This window comes from Procambarus clarkii, chromosome 63 (genome assembly GCF_040958095.1).
Source record: "Procambarus clarkii isolate CNS0578487 chromosome 63, FALCON_Pclarkii_2.0, whole genome shotgun sequence".
NCBI lineage: Eukaryota > Metazoa > Arthropoda > Malacostraca > Decapoda > Cambaridae > Procambarus > Procambarus clarkii.
Genome location: NC_091212.1, coordinates 25,878,425 through 25,897,044, shown reverse-complemented (window position 1 = coordinate 25,897,044; position 18,620 = coordinate 25,878,425). Strand labels below are relative to the sequence as shown.

Genomic DNA, 18,620 nt, shown 5'->3' with positions numbered 1-18,620 from the left:
CGCTTAGGGAAGTCAGCCACTAAGCACATGCAGCCCCGGCACTGATGAAGTACTCCTGGCCACCGCACAACACAACACACGGCAGTGAAGGCCACACAAGGCAAACACCGCCTAGGAAACTGAGGCCAGAGAAGTGTCAATCCCGGTTGACATTAGCGAACGAACTAGAACTTGGCAGCTGGCGCGGTAGGTCCGGGGCTCCCCCCACCCCCTCCCGGGGCGGGGAGGGCTGTGCGGACGATCGGCGCGGCAGTAAAGTGTGATGTTTGCTTGTTTGCTTGTTTCCTTGGGATTGTAGGGAGTTTTCTACCTCTCTGTTCGGTTTTTGTTGTAGTTTCTTACCATGTGGGGTTTGTTTTGTTACGCCTACCTTTCTGGGTGCCTAACCCCGGTTGATGGCAGATAAGGAAAACCCCCAACCATATGGGGTTTTCCAGGGCCAATGCTCCCTGAAACCTCTCTGAAGGGGCCAGGTTCTGGCGCTGGTCCCTGGTAGGTCTGAACTCCTTAGCTTATGTCCCGGTCTAATATAACATACATTAGCCCGATAAGCTCCAGGGAGCCGTAGGGGCTCCCCACAGAAAAGATAGAGTCCAGGGGAAAGGCCAAAAAGAAGGGTGGGGGGCCTGCTGGTGGGACCCAGAAGTCTTGGCAGGAAGAACCAGCTCGAATGCCTTCATCCCTAACACGAACGGGGCAGCCCCTGAAGCTGCCCGAGTCTCATTACCAACAAAATCCTTCTCTGACTCCGAAACCCTCAAACATTTGGGAGCTGTAAGCAGGTAAGGGAGGAGCAGGGTGAATAAAAGTGGGAAAGGACTAGGGAGCGCTGACTGAATCAAGGTCGAAGCAACTAACACCCCCAAGTCTGGGTCCTTATAACCAAAACGGGGCAGCCTCAGGACATCCAGGTGGGCGATCAACCTAGCACATTGCAGCAACCTAAACCTAGCCAGCAATGCGAATGCTGCCTGTACCCGAATATCAATGTTATCAGAATGGGTAAACTGGAGAACCTGCAGAGAACACGAATTGCAAGACTCCGGGTCAAAGGTGTCATTGACCCAACAGGCAGCATGACTGAGGCAAAAGCGGCAACTGTCATCCTGAGACAAGGGCACACAGCAACCTTCAAACTCGCATGAGGCGAGCTGGAACTCTGAAGACGCATCCATAGGTCCACCAAGCCCCGAAAGGGGTTTTCCAGGACCTGTAAGCTGGCTGCTATGGGAAGCCCTGGCAAGGTGTTGCTAACTGGTTTGACCCAAAACTAACAAAGGGGAGATAAAAACACTGAAACTCCTGCGACGTGTAAAATCATGGGGGCATAGCGGAGGGCCACCAAATTATTATAAGTTGTCCAATAGCCACACCAGGCAGACCCCCACCAGGCAAACCAGATAAAAAGAAAAGAAAACCCCCCACAAAAGTACATCCCCAGAGGAAACAGGAACTGGCCGCTGCGTAGGTAAGCTGGCTGCACAACACCTTGAAGCCCCAAACAGCATCAATACCACTCCCTACCCAAGGCCAAACAAGGGCCACAAAGCATCTTTGTGGCCTGCCCAGCATCTACCCCCACCCAAGGGTGGGGGTAGATGCTGGGCAGCAAAGAACTTCTATGGAAATGGCATCCCGAACACACCAGGGAAGATAACCCTGACACGCAAAGTAGTGCTCACAGGAAACTTAGGGAAGGCTGCCCTAAGCGCATGCAGCCACGGTACACTTCAGGTACTGCCATCCACCACATCACGAACAGCAGAGGACACCGCTAAGGCAAAACATTGCGTAGGAAATCGAGGCCAGAGATGTCGACCGCCCTGGATTGTATTGGCCGACGAACTTAAATGGCTGGGTCGCTGGTGCACGGGAGAGAGGGGGGTTAGTGGGAGGGGAGTCTGCGCGGACAAGCGACGCGGAGGTGGGGTGTGACATTCGCGTGTTTTCTCATTTCCTCGGGATTGGAGGGAGTTCTGCCTCTGTTTGGTTTTTGGTTTCAATTTTCTTACCATGTGGGGGTCTGTTTTGTTATGTCTACCATTTTGGGTCCCTAATCCTGGCCGACGTTAGATAAGGAAAACGTGCAACAACAGGGAGGTTTTTTCAGGGCCATTGCTTCCTGTGCCTCCCTGACGGGGAGGGGCCAGGTTCTGGCTTGTGGTCCCCGGTTGGATGAACTCCTGTGACTAATGCCCCGGTCTAATGAATTGCATTTTAGCCCGATAGCTCCAGAGAGCCGAAGTGGCTCCCCACAGAAAAATCCCTAAGTATGATATAATAGGTAGCTATACCTTTGGGTGCAGCAGAAAGTTGGACAAAATCATACGTAATCCTACTGAGGATATTACGATTAAAAAATATTCTGTGAAATTATCAGCACTTTTCTAACCTTTCCACCATCCTGTTGATACATCCACCAACATTCTATATTATTATATTCCAGAAACATATATTATCCAAGTCTTTGACTCTTGTATTGTTAAAAGATACTAATTTGATCTTAAGATAAGGGTGAAATTTAATATTTGTCAGGTAATTAAACAAATTGTTATTTCAGCAAAAATCACAAAAAAGAACCACTCACCCATTTCCAATAAAAGGTCTCTGAATGTAAGAATATTGTCAGTGAACATAGCAGTAGCAAGTGACAGAGCCTCAGAGTAAAGGTTGGAGCACATCTCTCCTTGGAGCTGTTCCACACTTCCACTACGCTTGTGTTTAACCAACCACTGTTCTAAGCGACTTCCACATCCACTCTAAAAAATAGTTAGAAGTGAAACAAAGAGTGAAAAGATCTAAACTTTCTTTGATAGAAAATTAAAACCAGAAGATGAATACCAGAAGCCCAATTAGAAACCAAGTAAAAGTGACCTTTTGCAGTCTTTTACAAACTAAAATTTTTGTTCAGTTAAAAATATTTAACCAAGTTTTTATAATCAAACTGAAGAGTAAACTTAAAATATAATTTGTTTATAAAACTTCTTCCTCTTAATCTTATCACACATGCAAGATTCCCAGAACAGCTGCTGGCACCTTGGCTACCTCACCATTCACTAGATACTCAGTCATGACCCTCACGTGCATGACTATATAGCAATATCATAGTGTTTTCAATATTTCATAACAATTATATCATGATATAAACTATTGTTAAGTACTGTACTCCTATGATGGTGATATCTGCCAGCAATGTTTGGACATAGCCTATATGAAGGATGAATCAGCTACTGGCTCAAGATAACTCAAACTTAATTCTTTCATCCTGAATGCATTTGGTTTCTTCTTAATCACCTCATAATTGACACCGCCTGAGACTAACAAAAGAATTATTATCTGCCATTGAGTCGATTTTGAACTTGGCACATATTATAGATATATCTAGTTATAAATAGGAACAACATAATAAAATTTAATACATCTTGTAATGTATGCAAATATATTTCAAATAAGTAATTATTTACCATCTCTGCCACCATAGTGTACAATATTTGATGACTTAAGGCATATTTCTCTCTTCCAGGTGTAGTCATCATTCTCTGGCAACTCTCAGTCATGTGGCACATCATCCCATTTACTGGTTCTAGAAGTTCAGCCATGCAATGGTCACTCTCCAGTTCTGATTGATAGAAAATCATATTTGTTAGAGAGAGTTAATAAAATATATAGCACTCATTTAATTTGTCTAAATAGCATTATAAAGTGAAAAACTTATTGACTATTGGAATAATTTATACATAACCCAGTGTATTAGAATTAGCACAGTAGAAATAGACAATATGAGAATTGTGTGTGTGATGTTAGGAGAATAGATAATTAAATGAAAATGTCATAGATAATTAAGTTGCACAAAAGTCAATAAACAGCAAGACTCAGGAAGGCATATTGAGATTATACCTTGGATGAAACGGATGATGGAAGAGTGGTGAAGAAAGTGCAGACAAGCGAATATTTAAGAAAGGTAACTGGCAAGATTATGGGTAGATAAGGTTTTGTAAGGAAGACGGCACTAAGTGTGAACAGCACACGGGATATCGTATAGGACAAAGCTGTCCAGAAGTGGTTTGTAAAAAGAGAAAGAATGTAATTGTTTGTACTGTACATGACAATTCAGGAGACATGTGTGACCTTATGAAGTAGTTGGGTGCTGCTGTTAACTGTTGGAATTCATTGGTACTTTTAATGAAGGTTGGGAAAGAGTTAATGATAATGTAGGTACTGTACACATAGATTTTTTTTTTTTTTGTTAAAATCAGCATTGAATTTAACCCTCAAATCGCGCATATCATATATAAATGATATCAGTGACAAAACTCCTCTCTCGGGGCACTAATTTTAGTCTCCGTGGTGTAGTGGTAAGACACTCGCCTGGCGTTCCGCGAGCGCTGTCATGGGTTCCTATCCTGGCCGGGGAGGATTTACTGGGCGCAATTCCTTAACTGTAGCCTCTGTTTAACGCAACAGTAAAATGTGTACTTGGATGAAAAAACGATTCTTCGCGGCAGGGGATCGCATTCCAGGGACCTGCCCGAAACGCTACGCGTACTAGTGGCTGTACAAGAATGTAACAACTCTTGTATACATCTCAAAAAAAAAAAAAAAAACGAAACCGCGCACATCATTTATATATGATTTTGTGTCTAGCGCTATAATTTAAACGCCCCGCCTGGGATAGGGGCAGCTATAGTACAGCCACGACCGATAGTTGCCAGATGCCACCTAGTAAAAAAATCCAGGCCAACATTCTTGGGTGTTACAGCGTCAGTATTGAGCAAGCCACCAAGGCTGGCGCACGCAGCACGAGCTCACAGCACCGCTGTTCAGCTTGTGACCACAGCATCGCATACAAATACCATAATATAAATGATACTGCTATTATTTAGCAGTGATAGTATTACTGAAGCCCCCTGACTGTGATAAAACTGACCAGGATTCTGATAATAGCAGGATTGTGGTGATATTTAGCGCTGTGCTCCATGGAGGGAGGAGTAATGCTGTGGGAGGGAGGGTTGTGGCGTCGTTTTCTGACGGTGTGTGGCCACCATTTATTGACTGCACTCGCCATACCAGCTTAGTGGTTCGATATGGTGAACACAAATGTAGATACTTATATATAACTTGTGTATAGTGTGAGATAACAGCGAGAGGAGTAGGTTGGGAGCCGCCATTTTGGTGAGGGAGGAGCGTCGTCTGTACGACTTGGCATGTTGTTTACTGATGGCCACTATGGTCTTTGGGCACCATACCAGCTTATTTGTTCAGGTATGGTGAATAAAACAGGTAGATACTTATATATAATGTGTGTATATAGCGTAATAACACCACAAATAATATTGTTGGAGGACAAATATTGGTGCGTCTGGCCTTGAGGGCGGCCGCCGATCAGCTGACTGTGTGAGTAGCTACGTCTTTCTGCCTTTACTCACCATACAAGCTTAGATGTACAGTTATGGTGAACAAAACATGTAAATACGTATATATAACGTCTGTGTATAGTGAATAAATACAGAAAGAGTATTGTGGGAGGTGAATGAGGGTGAGTGAGGTGGTGTTGAGGGAGGGAGTGGCAGTGAGTGGCTCGCTGGTGTTTGGCGATCACTCCTCGTTGCTTTTTGACTCACAAGACCAACTTAGTAGTTCGTTATGGTGTACAAAACATGCAAATACTTATATATAACCTGTGTATATAGTGTAACAACAGCAAAACTATTTGTTTATTGTTTTATGAACATAATAATTGAATCGCTAATATGCACACCATAATTTTGAGTACAGCGATGGTTCACACATTTTATAATATAAATATACCACAATTCACTGTATGGAATAATATTACTGCAAAAAAACTAAGAAAAAATCAATCAGAGACATTGAAATAATTAGGTAATAATATATTTGTGGCAACTGCCGTCTGACAGCTCGGTCGGAGTAGACCTCGTCTGGCGAAGGCTCTGCCAACGCCCCTTTTTTGCCACACTTCCCTACCCTATTGCGGCTAAAATATGCCACCTACGATTTTTTTGTTATTTTTTCCGTGATCAGAGAACAAAAATGAACACTTCTATAAGACGAAAGAATTTTTTGGATTATATTTTTTTGTTGCACCTGTGGGTGTGAATTCCATTTGGGCCCCTAGCGGTTTGAGGGTTAATGAAACGCCAGTTTCTAGGAGAGACCCAGAGGCTCCCTGAAGCTAACCGGACTAATATGAATGTATTAGACCCTGGCATCAGTCAATGCGCATGGAGCTCTAGGCCTACCAGAAACCACGAGCCAGAACCTGACCCCCTCAGAGAGGCCTGAGGAGCAATGGCATACAGAAACCCCCGTGTGATTAGAAGCATTCTGTCTGCCATCGACCGGGTCAGGCACCCAGAAAGGTAAGCACCCCAAAACAAACCCCCTATTCTGGTTAAAATATTGCTACTGAAAGCTAAACTAGTGGACAGAACTCTCCAAATGAAAACGAGGAAACGAGCATGACGTCACCACGTCACGGAGACGCTGTCTGTGCAACCCCAATCCCCAGGAGGGGGAAGGGGGAGCCCCAGACCCCCATACCGGCTATCCACCCTGCAGTTGAGACTGGATGTAAAAAAAAAAAAAAACAGCGTTGAATGTAATGAAACAACATTTTGTGGCTGAGCCCCGGAGGTTCCCTGGAGCTTATCAGGCTAATGTATGTTATATTAGACCGGAACATTAGCTATGGAGTTCAGACCTACCAGGGATCATGAGCCAGAACTTGGCCCTTTCAGAGAGGTTTCAGGGAGCAATGGACCTGGAAAACCCCCCTGTGGTTGGGGGTTTTCCTTATCTGCCATCGACCGGGGTTAGGCACCCAGAAAGGCAGGCTTAAGAAAAACCCCACATGCTAAGAAACTAACAAGAAAAAACGACCAGAGATGTAGAACTCCCTACAATCCCAAGGAAACAAGCAAGGTGGGACACCATCAACGAAGTCACCTACTCACCATACAAGTGGTGATAGACTCGAGTCAGAAAGATCAGACGCGAAGACCCGAGGAGAAGACCAATTCAGTCACATAACTGACAAGACCAATCTGTTGAAAGAGGCGAAGCCGCAGGAAGATCCTCGGGTTGAGACACTAAGCAAGCAATGCTTGAAATCAAGGCTGGGCCACCCACCAAGGGGGCCAGAAGGACAACTCTTCCTTGGTAAGTCTCCAAGCGAGCTAGGACCTGGAGCAACAGCTGAACTGGAGGAAAGAGGTACAACTCAACCTCGATCAGTTCTGCCGCAAGGCATCGACCCTGACAGCCTCGCGGTAGGGGGAAGGGAGCCATATACAATGGGAGCCTTGACCACGCCGACGCAAAGAGGTCCACCTCTGGAGACCCGTACGTCCAGCAGAGCCAACTGAACATGTTATAATTCAGCTGCATAGTTACAACTGAACGAGTTGGCGTCGATCGTCCATTCCGTGGACAGGGGAATGAACTGAGCCAGGTCGTCCGCCAGGACATTGGACACCCCCCCGAATGTAAACAGAGAGCCAAACCCTAAGAACTCAGTAGACGAATCACCCGAAGCGACCAGTCCCAAAGAGCCAAGGACCACATCAAACCCTCGCGGTTCAGGCAATAAACCACTGGGGAGCAGTTCAAATAGGCATCAATCTGCGAGCAATCGATCGTCGATCTGCGAGCGACTTGAACCCTCTGAAGCGACGTCCATACCGCCGCAAACTCCTGCACTGTGCTGTGGGCCTGACAAAAGGACAGACCCCACCGCTCCCTGGCCGGCCTGGTGAGCACTGGTCATAAAGCCCCAGCCAAGAGACGACGCATCTGTGAACACATCGAGTGAGGGCTTGGGTAGGCGCCAAGGCACTGAACCCTGAAAAACATGAAGAGGAAGCCGGTGATGCAGCAACCGACGCAAGGCCCAAGAGGCCGAACCCAGCGATCGCGAGAGAGGTGGAAGGGATGTCCCCGAAGGAACCAGAACAGCCGATGAAGCCAAACCTGACCCGGCGGGTAGACAATCCTGGCAAAGTTCAGGTTCCCGCACAAACCCTCGAGCAACTGCCGTGTGACCTTGGTGCCCCCCCCCCAGAATCAGACGAAGGCGGGGCTGCAGCCGAAGTAGATTCCAAAGGGAGAGACAGGGAAGCAGTCGGTCCTAGGGCGCCTGACAGCTGGGTGGACAGCGCTTCGGATTTGTAGTCCTGAGGTTCCGGGTTCGATCCCCGGTGGAGGCAGAGACAAATGGGCAAAAAGTTTCTTTCATCCTGATGCCCCTGTTCATCTAGCAGTAAATAAGTACCTGGGAGTTAGACAGCTGCTATGGGCTGCTTCCTGGGGATGTGTAACAAAAATGAGGCCTGGTCAAGGACCGGGCCATGGGGACGCTAAGCCCTGGAATCATCTAAGATATCCTCAAGATAACCTCAAGGTCCAAGAGTCCCATACAAGATCCAGCCTAGACCGAACCTGAGAGGGAACCAGATGGGACTTCCGCCACTTCACCAGGAACCCGAACCCTGCGAGCTGGGAAAGAACCAAATCCCTGGCGAGCAGACATGCGGACCAGCTGGGAGCCCACACAAAGCCAGTCCTTGAGATAGGCCAGAACCCAAACACCTAAAAGAGGCAGACTGGCCACCACGACCCAGGTAAGGCATGTGAAAATGCGAGGTGCCACATTCAAGCCGAATGGAAGGCAACTAAAGCGGTAATCCTGATGCCTCAGAACAAAACCAAGCTAGTCCCTGAAACCCAGATGAATGGGGACATGCCAGTACGTGTCCTAGTCCAGGGACACCATCCAAGCGCCCGGTTCTAGAAGAAGACGGATATGGGACAGAGTAGTCATCCGAAAGGAGGGGCAATAACCCCCGGATTCAGACGGGACAAGTCCAGAATGAACTGGAAGGTCTGCGCAGTCCTGTTTCTGAACCGGAAACAGGCGGGAAACCTACCCGAGAGTCGAAGTCGTTTTGACCACACCCAAGCAAACCCACTCCGAGATGACCCAACAGAGCGTAGGAGAAGCCTACCCCGCCAACCCTGAACCCCCTGAAGGAGGAAGAGCCACCCAACACCACCGCAGGCCACACGAAATGACACAAAAGGCCAACAAATCATGGGACCAAGCGTGAGCAAACAGCACGAGCCTTCCTCCCATTGTCCTGTCAATTGGCCGAACCGCAAAAGGGCACATGTCCCTTATGTGAACCTGACCTCCGCACCAAGCGATCACCGCGCCGACCAAACGAAGATGGGTCCGAAGACTGTGCCAGCTCCAAAACTGGCACCACTGTCCTACCACGACTGGAGGAACCCTGAGCCCTGGTACGACCCTTCCGGGAAGACCCCCCCCACCCACGGGCTCCCTGAAGAACCAACACGTCCGACATGGGACATTCAACTGGAAGAAGCTGCCTGCAGATACTGCACCACCACAGACTCTGCAAACAGCAAAGGACAAAAAACCAGCGTTGAATGTAACGAAACGCCATTTTCTGGGTGAGACCCAGAGGCTCCCCGGAGCTTACTAGGCTAACATGCTAATATCTGACTTTGGCATCAGTCATGTGTATGGAGTTCTGTGGGCCTACCGGGGACCACGAGCCAGAACCTGGCCCCCTCAGAGAAGCATGGGGAGCAATGGCCTATAGAAACCCCCATGTGGTTGGAAGGATTCTATGTCTGCCATCGACCAGGTCAGGCACCCAGAAAGGTAAGCATCCCAAAACAAACCCCTATTCTGGTGAAATTATTGCAACCAAAAGCTGAACAAGTGAATAGAACTCCCCTAAAAGAAACGAGCAAACGATCATGACGTCACATGTCACCGCGCCACTGTCTGTGCAGCTCCCCCCTTCCCGGGAGGGGGAAGGGGGGAGCCCCAGATCCCTCATGCCAGCTATCCACCTGTCATTTCTGAGGCTGAATGTCAAAACGCACAAAAAACTGCCGACCGGGGGGAGGGAGGGGATACCAGGGAGCCTCCGGGTCTCACCCAGAAAATGGCGTTTCATTACATTCAATGCTGGTTTTCTGGGAGGAGCCCCTTCCGCTTCACGGAGTTAACTCTTTTAGTTAGTTTAGTCTCCGTGGTATAGTGGTAAGACACTCGCCTGGCGTTCCGCGAGCGCTATGTCATGGGTTCGTATCCTGGCCGGGGAGGATTTACTGGGCGCAATTCCTTAACTGTAGCCTCTGTTTAACGCAACAGTAAAATGTGTACTTGGATGAAAAAACGATTCTTCGCGGCAGGGGATCGTATTCCAGGGACCTGCTCGAAACGCTACGCGTACTAGTGGCTGTACAAGAATGTAACAACTCTTGTATATATCTCAAAAAAAAAAAAAAAAAAAAAAAAAAAAAAAAAAAAAAAAAAAAAAAAAAAAAAAAAAACATATAGGAAAAACTCAGGGACTTACCTGGGAGGCGGTCGTTGCTCACTCCACAAGGCGAAGTTGAGAGACAACTGGCTGTAACTGCCGACCCAAAACGACACAGGCCCGACAAGGCCCCGGGACGTGCACGAGGTAACGAGCAGCCAGGACCCTGTTCGACCCTCAAAAGCCCCGTGCCCAAATGTCAGCCCAGGACATGGTGCCAAAGATGGCAGCAAGAGTCACGAATTTATAAACTTCATGGGCATGGGGATAGACCCCAGGCTGGCTAGCCTGAAGAACTCTGTGGATGACCTGGGAGACCCGCACCCACGAACAAGAAAGAAGGGAAACCGAATGAGCCCAGAGCGCGTCCCCGGACCCAGAAGTCATGGCGCGCAAAAACGGCGAGAGCCGCCACCCGGACACAAAACATGATGCACCCCCCGGCCCAACCAACCAAGCATCAACAACCCAGGGACCCCTCCGGAAAGCAGCAGTCTCATTCTTCACCAGAAAAGAAGGAAACGGCTGCAGGCGAACAAAACCATCACGAAGACAGAAAATCTTCTCCTCCCTGCGCCGGAGGAGAGCATGAAGCTCCCCAACCCGACCCTCAGAGGCCAATGCCAACAGAAAAGGAGCCTTGGAGAACAATCCTGAACTGAAGGGACCACAACAAACCGAGGAGAAGAAAGAAAAGAGCACTCTGTCCAATGACAAGGACGGCTCAGGTGACACAAGAGCAGGCTGGAGGTGAAACAATGCACGAGACAGCTTGCGAAACGGCGCAGAAGTAACATCAAAAACTGAAAGCAAGCTGAAGTGGCTCCGCCAACGCTGCATGATACAAGGCGACAGTATGGGGCAAGATGATGGCCCCAAACCTCTACAAGAGAAGGACAAAACCACGCCATCAAACGCAGCTACCGAAGAAGGGACAGAAGGAAAAGTAAGGACTGCCAAAAACCCCACAATGCCGCCAAGAAGAAGCACGCAGGTGGGACACCATCAGTGAAGCCACTCGACCACCAACAAAAGGTGAAAAACTCGAGGCAGAACCAAAAAGCCAGAGCTCAAGTCCCGCAAACACAACTAGGCAAGTACCGTACAGAGAATCTAATGTATATGGAAGGGCTAAGCCAGGCACTGCAAGACGTGCAAAGGAAAGAGTGACCCAGATAAGACTACGAAAAATGGGGCCATGACACCCCTTGCAACTATTATCCCAGAAGAACAAGTAAGGCACGGAAGGGCCAAACAAAAATCCACAACCAATCCCCAACACGCATCCACAGCATGAAAACTGCAGCAAAACGTCACCTGAAAACATCCAGACAGGAACACTTACCCCATAACATATACCCCCCACCATTGTACCTCGTAACCTGGTGGCGGTAGGACCCCTACCTGGACTCAAGCATGGGCTGGACATGCATAAGAGTGGGACTGGATGGATATAATAGGAACTGCCTCGTATGGCCTAATAGGCCTGCTGCAGTATTATGATGTTCTTATATACGTATCCCAAAACCACGAACCAGCGCTTGGCCGAAAGAGATGCCAGACCGCATAAACTCACCTGCAGAACATAGGCACGTACATGTTACGACACAACGTAGCCAGTGGAAGAAAGTAGAGCCGCACATGCAGGAGGTAAGGTAGAGGCGAAGGAGGAGCACCACACCCATACGAAGGGAAAACCCTGCATCCTCCCAATAGCAGCAATCCAGAACGCCCCAAGAGCTACGGGGCAGACTGGAGAATTGAGAAGAGCAAGAGGCGAAGCACCCGAGAGAAATGGGACGCAAAACCCCAGCACAAGTGCACACCGCCCATATCAAAACAAACAACCATGGCGCATGCACAGCAGGAATGCCAGATATCAGTCGCCAGAAGTCGCGAGCTGAAGAGGAAACCACGAATATGACTAGAAAAATAGACAAAATAGTGTTGTTAACGACCGAATCACATATGAGAGTACACAGGGCAGCCACCAACCGTAGTCGAAAAGAGCAGGAAGGAGCGAAAAGAAACATAGCACAGCTTCCCATTTGGGCTATAAGGAGCCCAATCTGGCAACCCTGTGCAGCGCAGGACAGTGCACGGAGAGAAGAGACAAGCACGAAAGAACGAAACAGGACCGAAAACTGAGAAGCTTGGAGAAGGACCAACAAGCCCCAGAAAGGACCGGTAGATGACAGATGTTCCAAGAATACGGGAAGAATCAAAACCTTCCCGATCCTTCAAGAACATAAAGAAGCAAGCGTGAAGCACGAAGGCACGGAAGGCAAAGTCGCACCTGAAACCAAAAATCATGCAGATCCCCGAGAAGAGGGGAACATGACTGTGAAGGCCTGTCCCAAGAAGAAGGGTGGAGAAACGGACTCACTGGCAGGACGGACCCGACAGATCCAAGGGACAAGGAACCGATCCCGGGGATGGGCCAACCTCCAAAAACATGTACGGAGAGGGGGGTGGGAGAGAAAAAATCCCATTCCTCGTAACCGCAAGCCCTGCTCCGAGGGTAGAAAAACCCAGGCGGGGTCCAAACATCAGCCCCTAACCAGCCCCGAGAACCCACCAGGCAGGTCCTGGGGTTGAGATGTTCCCCCAAAGCCCCAGCCTCACAAGAAAAAGCCCGGGCAACCGGACAAATACTAAAGAAGGGAGCCCACTGGCAGACTCATACAACACGGCTGGAGGAACAGGCTCAAATGCCTCCATCGCTACCCCGGAAGAGGGAAATCCCCAAGACCGCCCAAGTCTCAAGACCAGCGAAGCCCCGCCCTGACCCTGAACCCACAAATGGTAAGGATCTGGATGCAGGGAGGAAGAGAGGGGGGGGGGACAATAACAGAGGAAAGACTTGGGGAGGCGGAAGAAACAAAACTGAAGCGTCCAACACCCCCAAGCCCCGTCACACTAATCAATATGGGGCAGCCTCGGGGCTCCCGGGGAGCAAACGACCTAGCGTGTTGCACCACCGAAACTCAACTTGCAACATCCGTGAAACATCCTGAGAAAGGGCAGGGGCATTTGAGCACGCGTCGAGGTGCTCAAATTCGCCCCCAAGGAAAACCTGGAACACTGTATGAGCCTTACGCCACTCAAGTGCACGGGACCGACAGAACATATGCCACGCCATTTGCCACATATGCCATTTGCAAGAAAAATGACAGGTTGGATAACAAGAACTTTTCACACTAGAGATGCTATACCGATGATACTTTTCAAAACGCTAGTGCTCTCTAGAGTGGAGTACTGCTGCACAATGACAGCCCCTATCAAAGCTGGAGAAATTGCTGACCTGAAGAGCGTGCAGAGATCCTTTACTACTAGAATCCACTCAGTAAAACATCAAAACTACTGGGACCGACTAAAGAGCCTAAATCTGTATTCCCTTGAGTGCAGGCGGGAGAGATACATAATAATTTACACGTGTAAAATAGTAGAGGGGATGGTTCCAAACCTGCACACAGAAATAACATCACATGAGACCAGGAGGCATGGCAGGATGTGCAGAATACCCTCATTGAAAAGCAAAGGTGCAACAGGTACTCTGAGAGAGAACTATCAACATCAGAGCGCCTGAGACTGTTCAACACACTTCCACTACACATAAGGGGCATAACTGGCCGACCCCTCACAGTGTTCAAGAGAGAACTTGATAAACACTTCCAAAGAATACCTGATCAACCAGGCTGTGACTCGTACGTCAGGCTGCGAGCAGCCGTGTCCAACAGCCTGGTTGACCAGTCCAGCAACCAGGAGGCCTGGTCAATGACCAGGCCGCGGAGACGCTAAGCCCCGGAAGCACCTCAAGGTAACCTGAATGTAACTCCAACAAGAAAAAGGGGTAGTCTGCAAGCCAGGGCGACTCCGGGAAAGAACCCAGTAAGGAAAAAGGATGATTCAAACACCAAAGAAGAAAGATTCATTATGGAGGCGTAATCTGAGTCTCACAGGAGGTAAGCCGCAATGGCCTCAAACACCACACCAGGGCACCTGACAGCTGAGTGGACAGCGCTTCGGATTCATATTCCTGAGGTTCTGGGTTCGATCCCCAGTGGAGGCGGAGACAAATGGGCAAAATGTTTCTTTCACCCTGATACTCCTGTTACCTAGCAGTAAATAGGTACCTGAGAGTTAGACAGCTGTTACGGGCTGCTTCCTGGGGGGTGTGTAACAAAAAGGAGGCCTGGTCGAGGACTAGGCCGCGGGGAAGCTAAGCCCCGAAATCATCTCAAGACAACCTCAAGATAACCACATAAGGCAGGATGAGGGAGGCCATAAACCTCCGAAAGGACAAGACCGAAGAACCCAAGGGAGCACAGAACCGAACCCAGGGAGGGATTGACGCCAAATCTAACTCATACAAGGAGGGAGAAAAAGAAAACCCCCACACCTTGTAACAGCAAGCCCCGCTCAGGGGGGTACTAAAACCCAAGCGGGGTCCAATGGAGCCCAAGGCCCCCAAGTCAACCCCCTCCCCCAGCTGGGAACCTCCCTATGAGAACCCAGGGCCAAGCCGTTCTTCAAGTCCCCCTGTCTCAAAAGAAAAGGCAGGAGCCGCCGTAAAATCAGGAACGAAGGGGCCCACTGGTCAGACCCAGAAGCTCCAGCTAGAGGAATATGCTCGAATACCTACGTCGCCACACTGGAAGGGGCATCCCCCGAAACTGCCCGAGTCATAACACCAACTAAACCCTGCCCCAACTCCGAAAACCTCAGACCCTTCGGAACCGGAAGCAGGGTGGAAGGACAAGGACGAACAACAGAAGGGGAAAGGATAAAGGGGTGCAGACTGAACCAAGGTCGAAGTGACCAACACCCCCAAGTCCAGGTCCCTATAACCAAAGCAGGGCAGTCTTGGGGCATCCGGGGGTAGCAACCAACCGAGCATGTAACGCCGAAGCTGCCTGCACCTGAATATCACGATCAGTGGACTGGGTGTATTGGAGTACAAACAAGGAACAAAACTCGCAGGACTTCGGGTCGAAGGTGTCACAGACCCAACAGGCAGCATGACGGAGGCACAACCGGTGAGTGTCACCCCGAGACAAGGGGATAGAACATCCTTCAAACTCGCACGAAGCGAGAGGGGACCCAGGGGTCGCATCCATCGGACCAAAGAGCCCCCACGGGGTTTCCCATGGCCCTTAGTCGCATAATTTCGCTAAGGGATGCCAGGCAGGGTATTGCTAACTGGCACCCAAAGTTATCAAACTACTAAAGCTGAACCCCCAGGACGTATTCACTCACGAGGGCCCAGTGGAGGACCACAAAGATATAAATGGGTGTGACCAAAACCAAGAGGGAGACCTGACACCAGGCAGGAAAATAAAAGTAAAACCCCGCAAGAGGACAACGTGCCCCGATGGAACAGAGCTGGCCGCTATGACAGGTGAAAACTAGCTGCACAGTACCCTGCGCCCCAACCAGTGACGAAACTACCCCCTTCCTAGAGGCAAACAGTGGTGTATGAAACACCCCAGATGACTCCAAAGGGTGGTCAGTCACCAAGCAGCAAAAGACCTTGTGGAGGTAGATCCCAAGGTGACTGATGGAAGGTGGCCCCAAGCCCCAAGGGCAGTATTTATAGGGCACCTAGGGAAGAGGGGGAACCCCTAGGTGCACGTAGCCCCGAGTACGTGTAAAATAACTCCTGGCTCGCCGCGCACCACCTCTTAGATAGTACCACACCACAAGGCACAGAACTGGAAAACAGGAGCCAGGGGCACACGACCTTGCCAGTTCACATCAGCCAAGAACTGAAGGGAGGAAAGCAGGCATGGGGGGTCTGGGGCTCCCCCTTCCCCCTCCTGGGGAGGCGGAGGAAGCTACTCAGACAGCGGCATGGTGACGTGGTGACGTCATGCTCATTTGCTTGTTTTCATTTGGGGAATTCTGTCTACTAGTTTGGCTTTCAGTAACAATATTTTAACCAGAATAAGCATGCTTTATTACATGTTTTTGTTTTTTGAATAGATTTGTTTTAGGGCACCTACCTTTCTGGGTGCCTGACCTGGTCGATGGCAGACATAGAATGCTTCCAACCACGCGGGAGTTTCTATCGGCCATTGCTCCTCGTGCCTCTCTGAGGAGGCCAGGTTCAGGCCCGTGGTTCCTGGTAGCCTTTAACTCCGAGCACACTGACTGATGCCAGGGTCTAATACATTCCTATCAGCCTGGTTAGCGCCAGGAAGCCGAAGGGGGTCCCCCAAAAATACGTAATTTAGTCCACAAGAAATTTGCATATGGTTGAAGTCTGTGGAGGCATTAATATAACAAAAATACTGTAATATAAATGTAACACAAATATTTTATTAATAAAATTGGTTAATGACCAACATATTACAAATAAAAAATAATTATTTATGTATACATGTGGCATGAACTTAACCATATTCGTAAGATTTTACTGTAATTAAAACTCAATAAATTTCATCCATCATTTTACGTGGATGGGATACAGCTTACTCTTATCTTTATTGTAACATAAGCTAGTCTTGACACGATACCTTACCATTGAGGGTTTCAGGTTGGGCAAGAAGACGTACATGATTGGACCAAAGTAGAGACATGTCAACAGTGCGATGAGAGTGTCCAATATCCCAAGACAACTGAAATATCCGCTTTAATCTTTTCATATATTCTGGTTCCTTTTCATGCAAGTATGGAATTGCTAGTTTCACAACACGTCCTGCAACACACAAACTCTCTATATGCAGTACTGAATGCTTTCACTCTATCCAGTTTTAATAATTAATAATGGATAAAACTTAACTTTGAATAAAAAAATAAAAATCAGCATTATGAAAGACCCTTGAAAGGGTGTTGAAATAAACACCAAACACATGTTAAAATAAAATATCAATTAATAAATTTGTACTTATACAATAAAGAATATTGAACATGTGATAATGTTACATACAGTACAGTACTGTAGTTAGTTTGTGCACTTGAAAGTTACATTCTATATAAACCACTTAATTATGTACAAATATTCTAAGCCCTGTGACTAAGAGGAGGAGAAAGTATAACGATAGAAATTAAAGTTGGAATTATTGTAATTTACAGAATTTTATTTTAATTTTACAGTGTCCCTGTGGTAGCATGCTCGCCCCACAATGTGCGAGCCATTTCGGCTGGGTTCAAGACTTGAATAGTGAGGGGTTAACTGTGCACTAATCCTTAACTGTTCGCCCCTGTTCACTCAGCAGTAATAAAGGACATGGGTGTAACCAATTGGTGGGTTATATTTCAGGGAAAAATTAGTAAGGTTAAGAGATACCTTAACCTATCTCTATCTCATGTATCATGAGATATACATGAGATATGTATGTCTCATATCATGAGCTTCAAGAAGGAAAAGCTCTAAGCCTGCTAACAGGAGACAACAGTAGTCTTCTCTATATCCACATGAGAGAGTTTGCCATTTACAAGACAACTCTTAATCTATTACTAAACTTGACACTGGTGGATACATATTATTATTGCAATAATAATAATAATAAAGATAGAGTAAACTTAATTCAGTTTGATAAAATTCTATATTTTTCAAATACTGTATACTAATTAACCCCACTCCACTCGATTCATGTGACAACTTCGTGGTGCAGGGGTTAAAAAACTATTAACATTAACTGAAAAAAAATTAAAATGACAAAATATTGCTAAATTTAACAACTTTCATTTCATATCACAAAGGGTGAAAAAAATTAAACAAACCAGCATTGAATGCTGGTTTGGATTAAGTCCAAAAATGCCATTGAAATGCCATTTTCTGTGTGAGCCCCGGAGGCTTCCTGGAGCTTATCGGGCTAATGTATGTTATATTAGACTGGGACATTAGTTAAGGAGTTCAGACCTACCAGGGAGCAGCGCCAGAACCTGGCCCCTTCAGAGAGGTTTCAGGCAGCAACGGCCCTGGAAAACCCCTTGTGGTTGGGGTTTTCCTTATCTGCCATCGACCGGGGTTAGGCACCCAGAAAGGTAGGCATAACAAAACAAACCCCACATGGTAAAAACTAAAACAAAAAACCGAACAGAGAGGTAGAAACTCCCTACAATCCCAAGGAAACAAGCAAACAAGCAAACATCACACTTTACTGCCGCGCTGATTGTCCGCGCAGCCCTCCCCGCCCTGAGAGGGGGAGGGGGGAGCCCCGGACCAACTGCGCCGGCTGCCAAGCTTCAGTTCGGAAGCTAAGCTTCAACCAACGTGAAAAAACCACCGACCGGTCGGAG

At 48.0% G+C, this 18,620-nt stretch overlaps 1 protein-coding gene across 1 annotated transcript in view; it reads right to left on the bottom strand.

Moving 5' to 3' along the window:
• Positions 1 to 18,620, bottom strand: part of LOC123769449 (UPF0764 protein C16orf89 homolog) — a 97,889-nt gene that overhangs the window by 63,773 nt on the left and 15,496 nt on the right. Inside the window, exons 3-5 of the mRNA XM_045760557.2 lie at positions 16,897 to 17,073; positions 3,465 to 3,619; positions 2,588 to 2,759 (exon numbers count right to left, since the gene is read on the bottom strand). Of these exons, the coding sequence (XP_045616513.1) occupies positions 2,588 to 2,759; positions 3,465 to 3,619; positions 16,897 to 17,073 (504 nt within the window). The remainder of the gene's footprint in view (positions 1 to 2,587; positions 2,760 to 3,464; positions 3,620 to 16,896; positions 17,074 to 18,620) is intronic.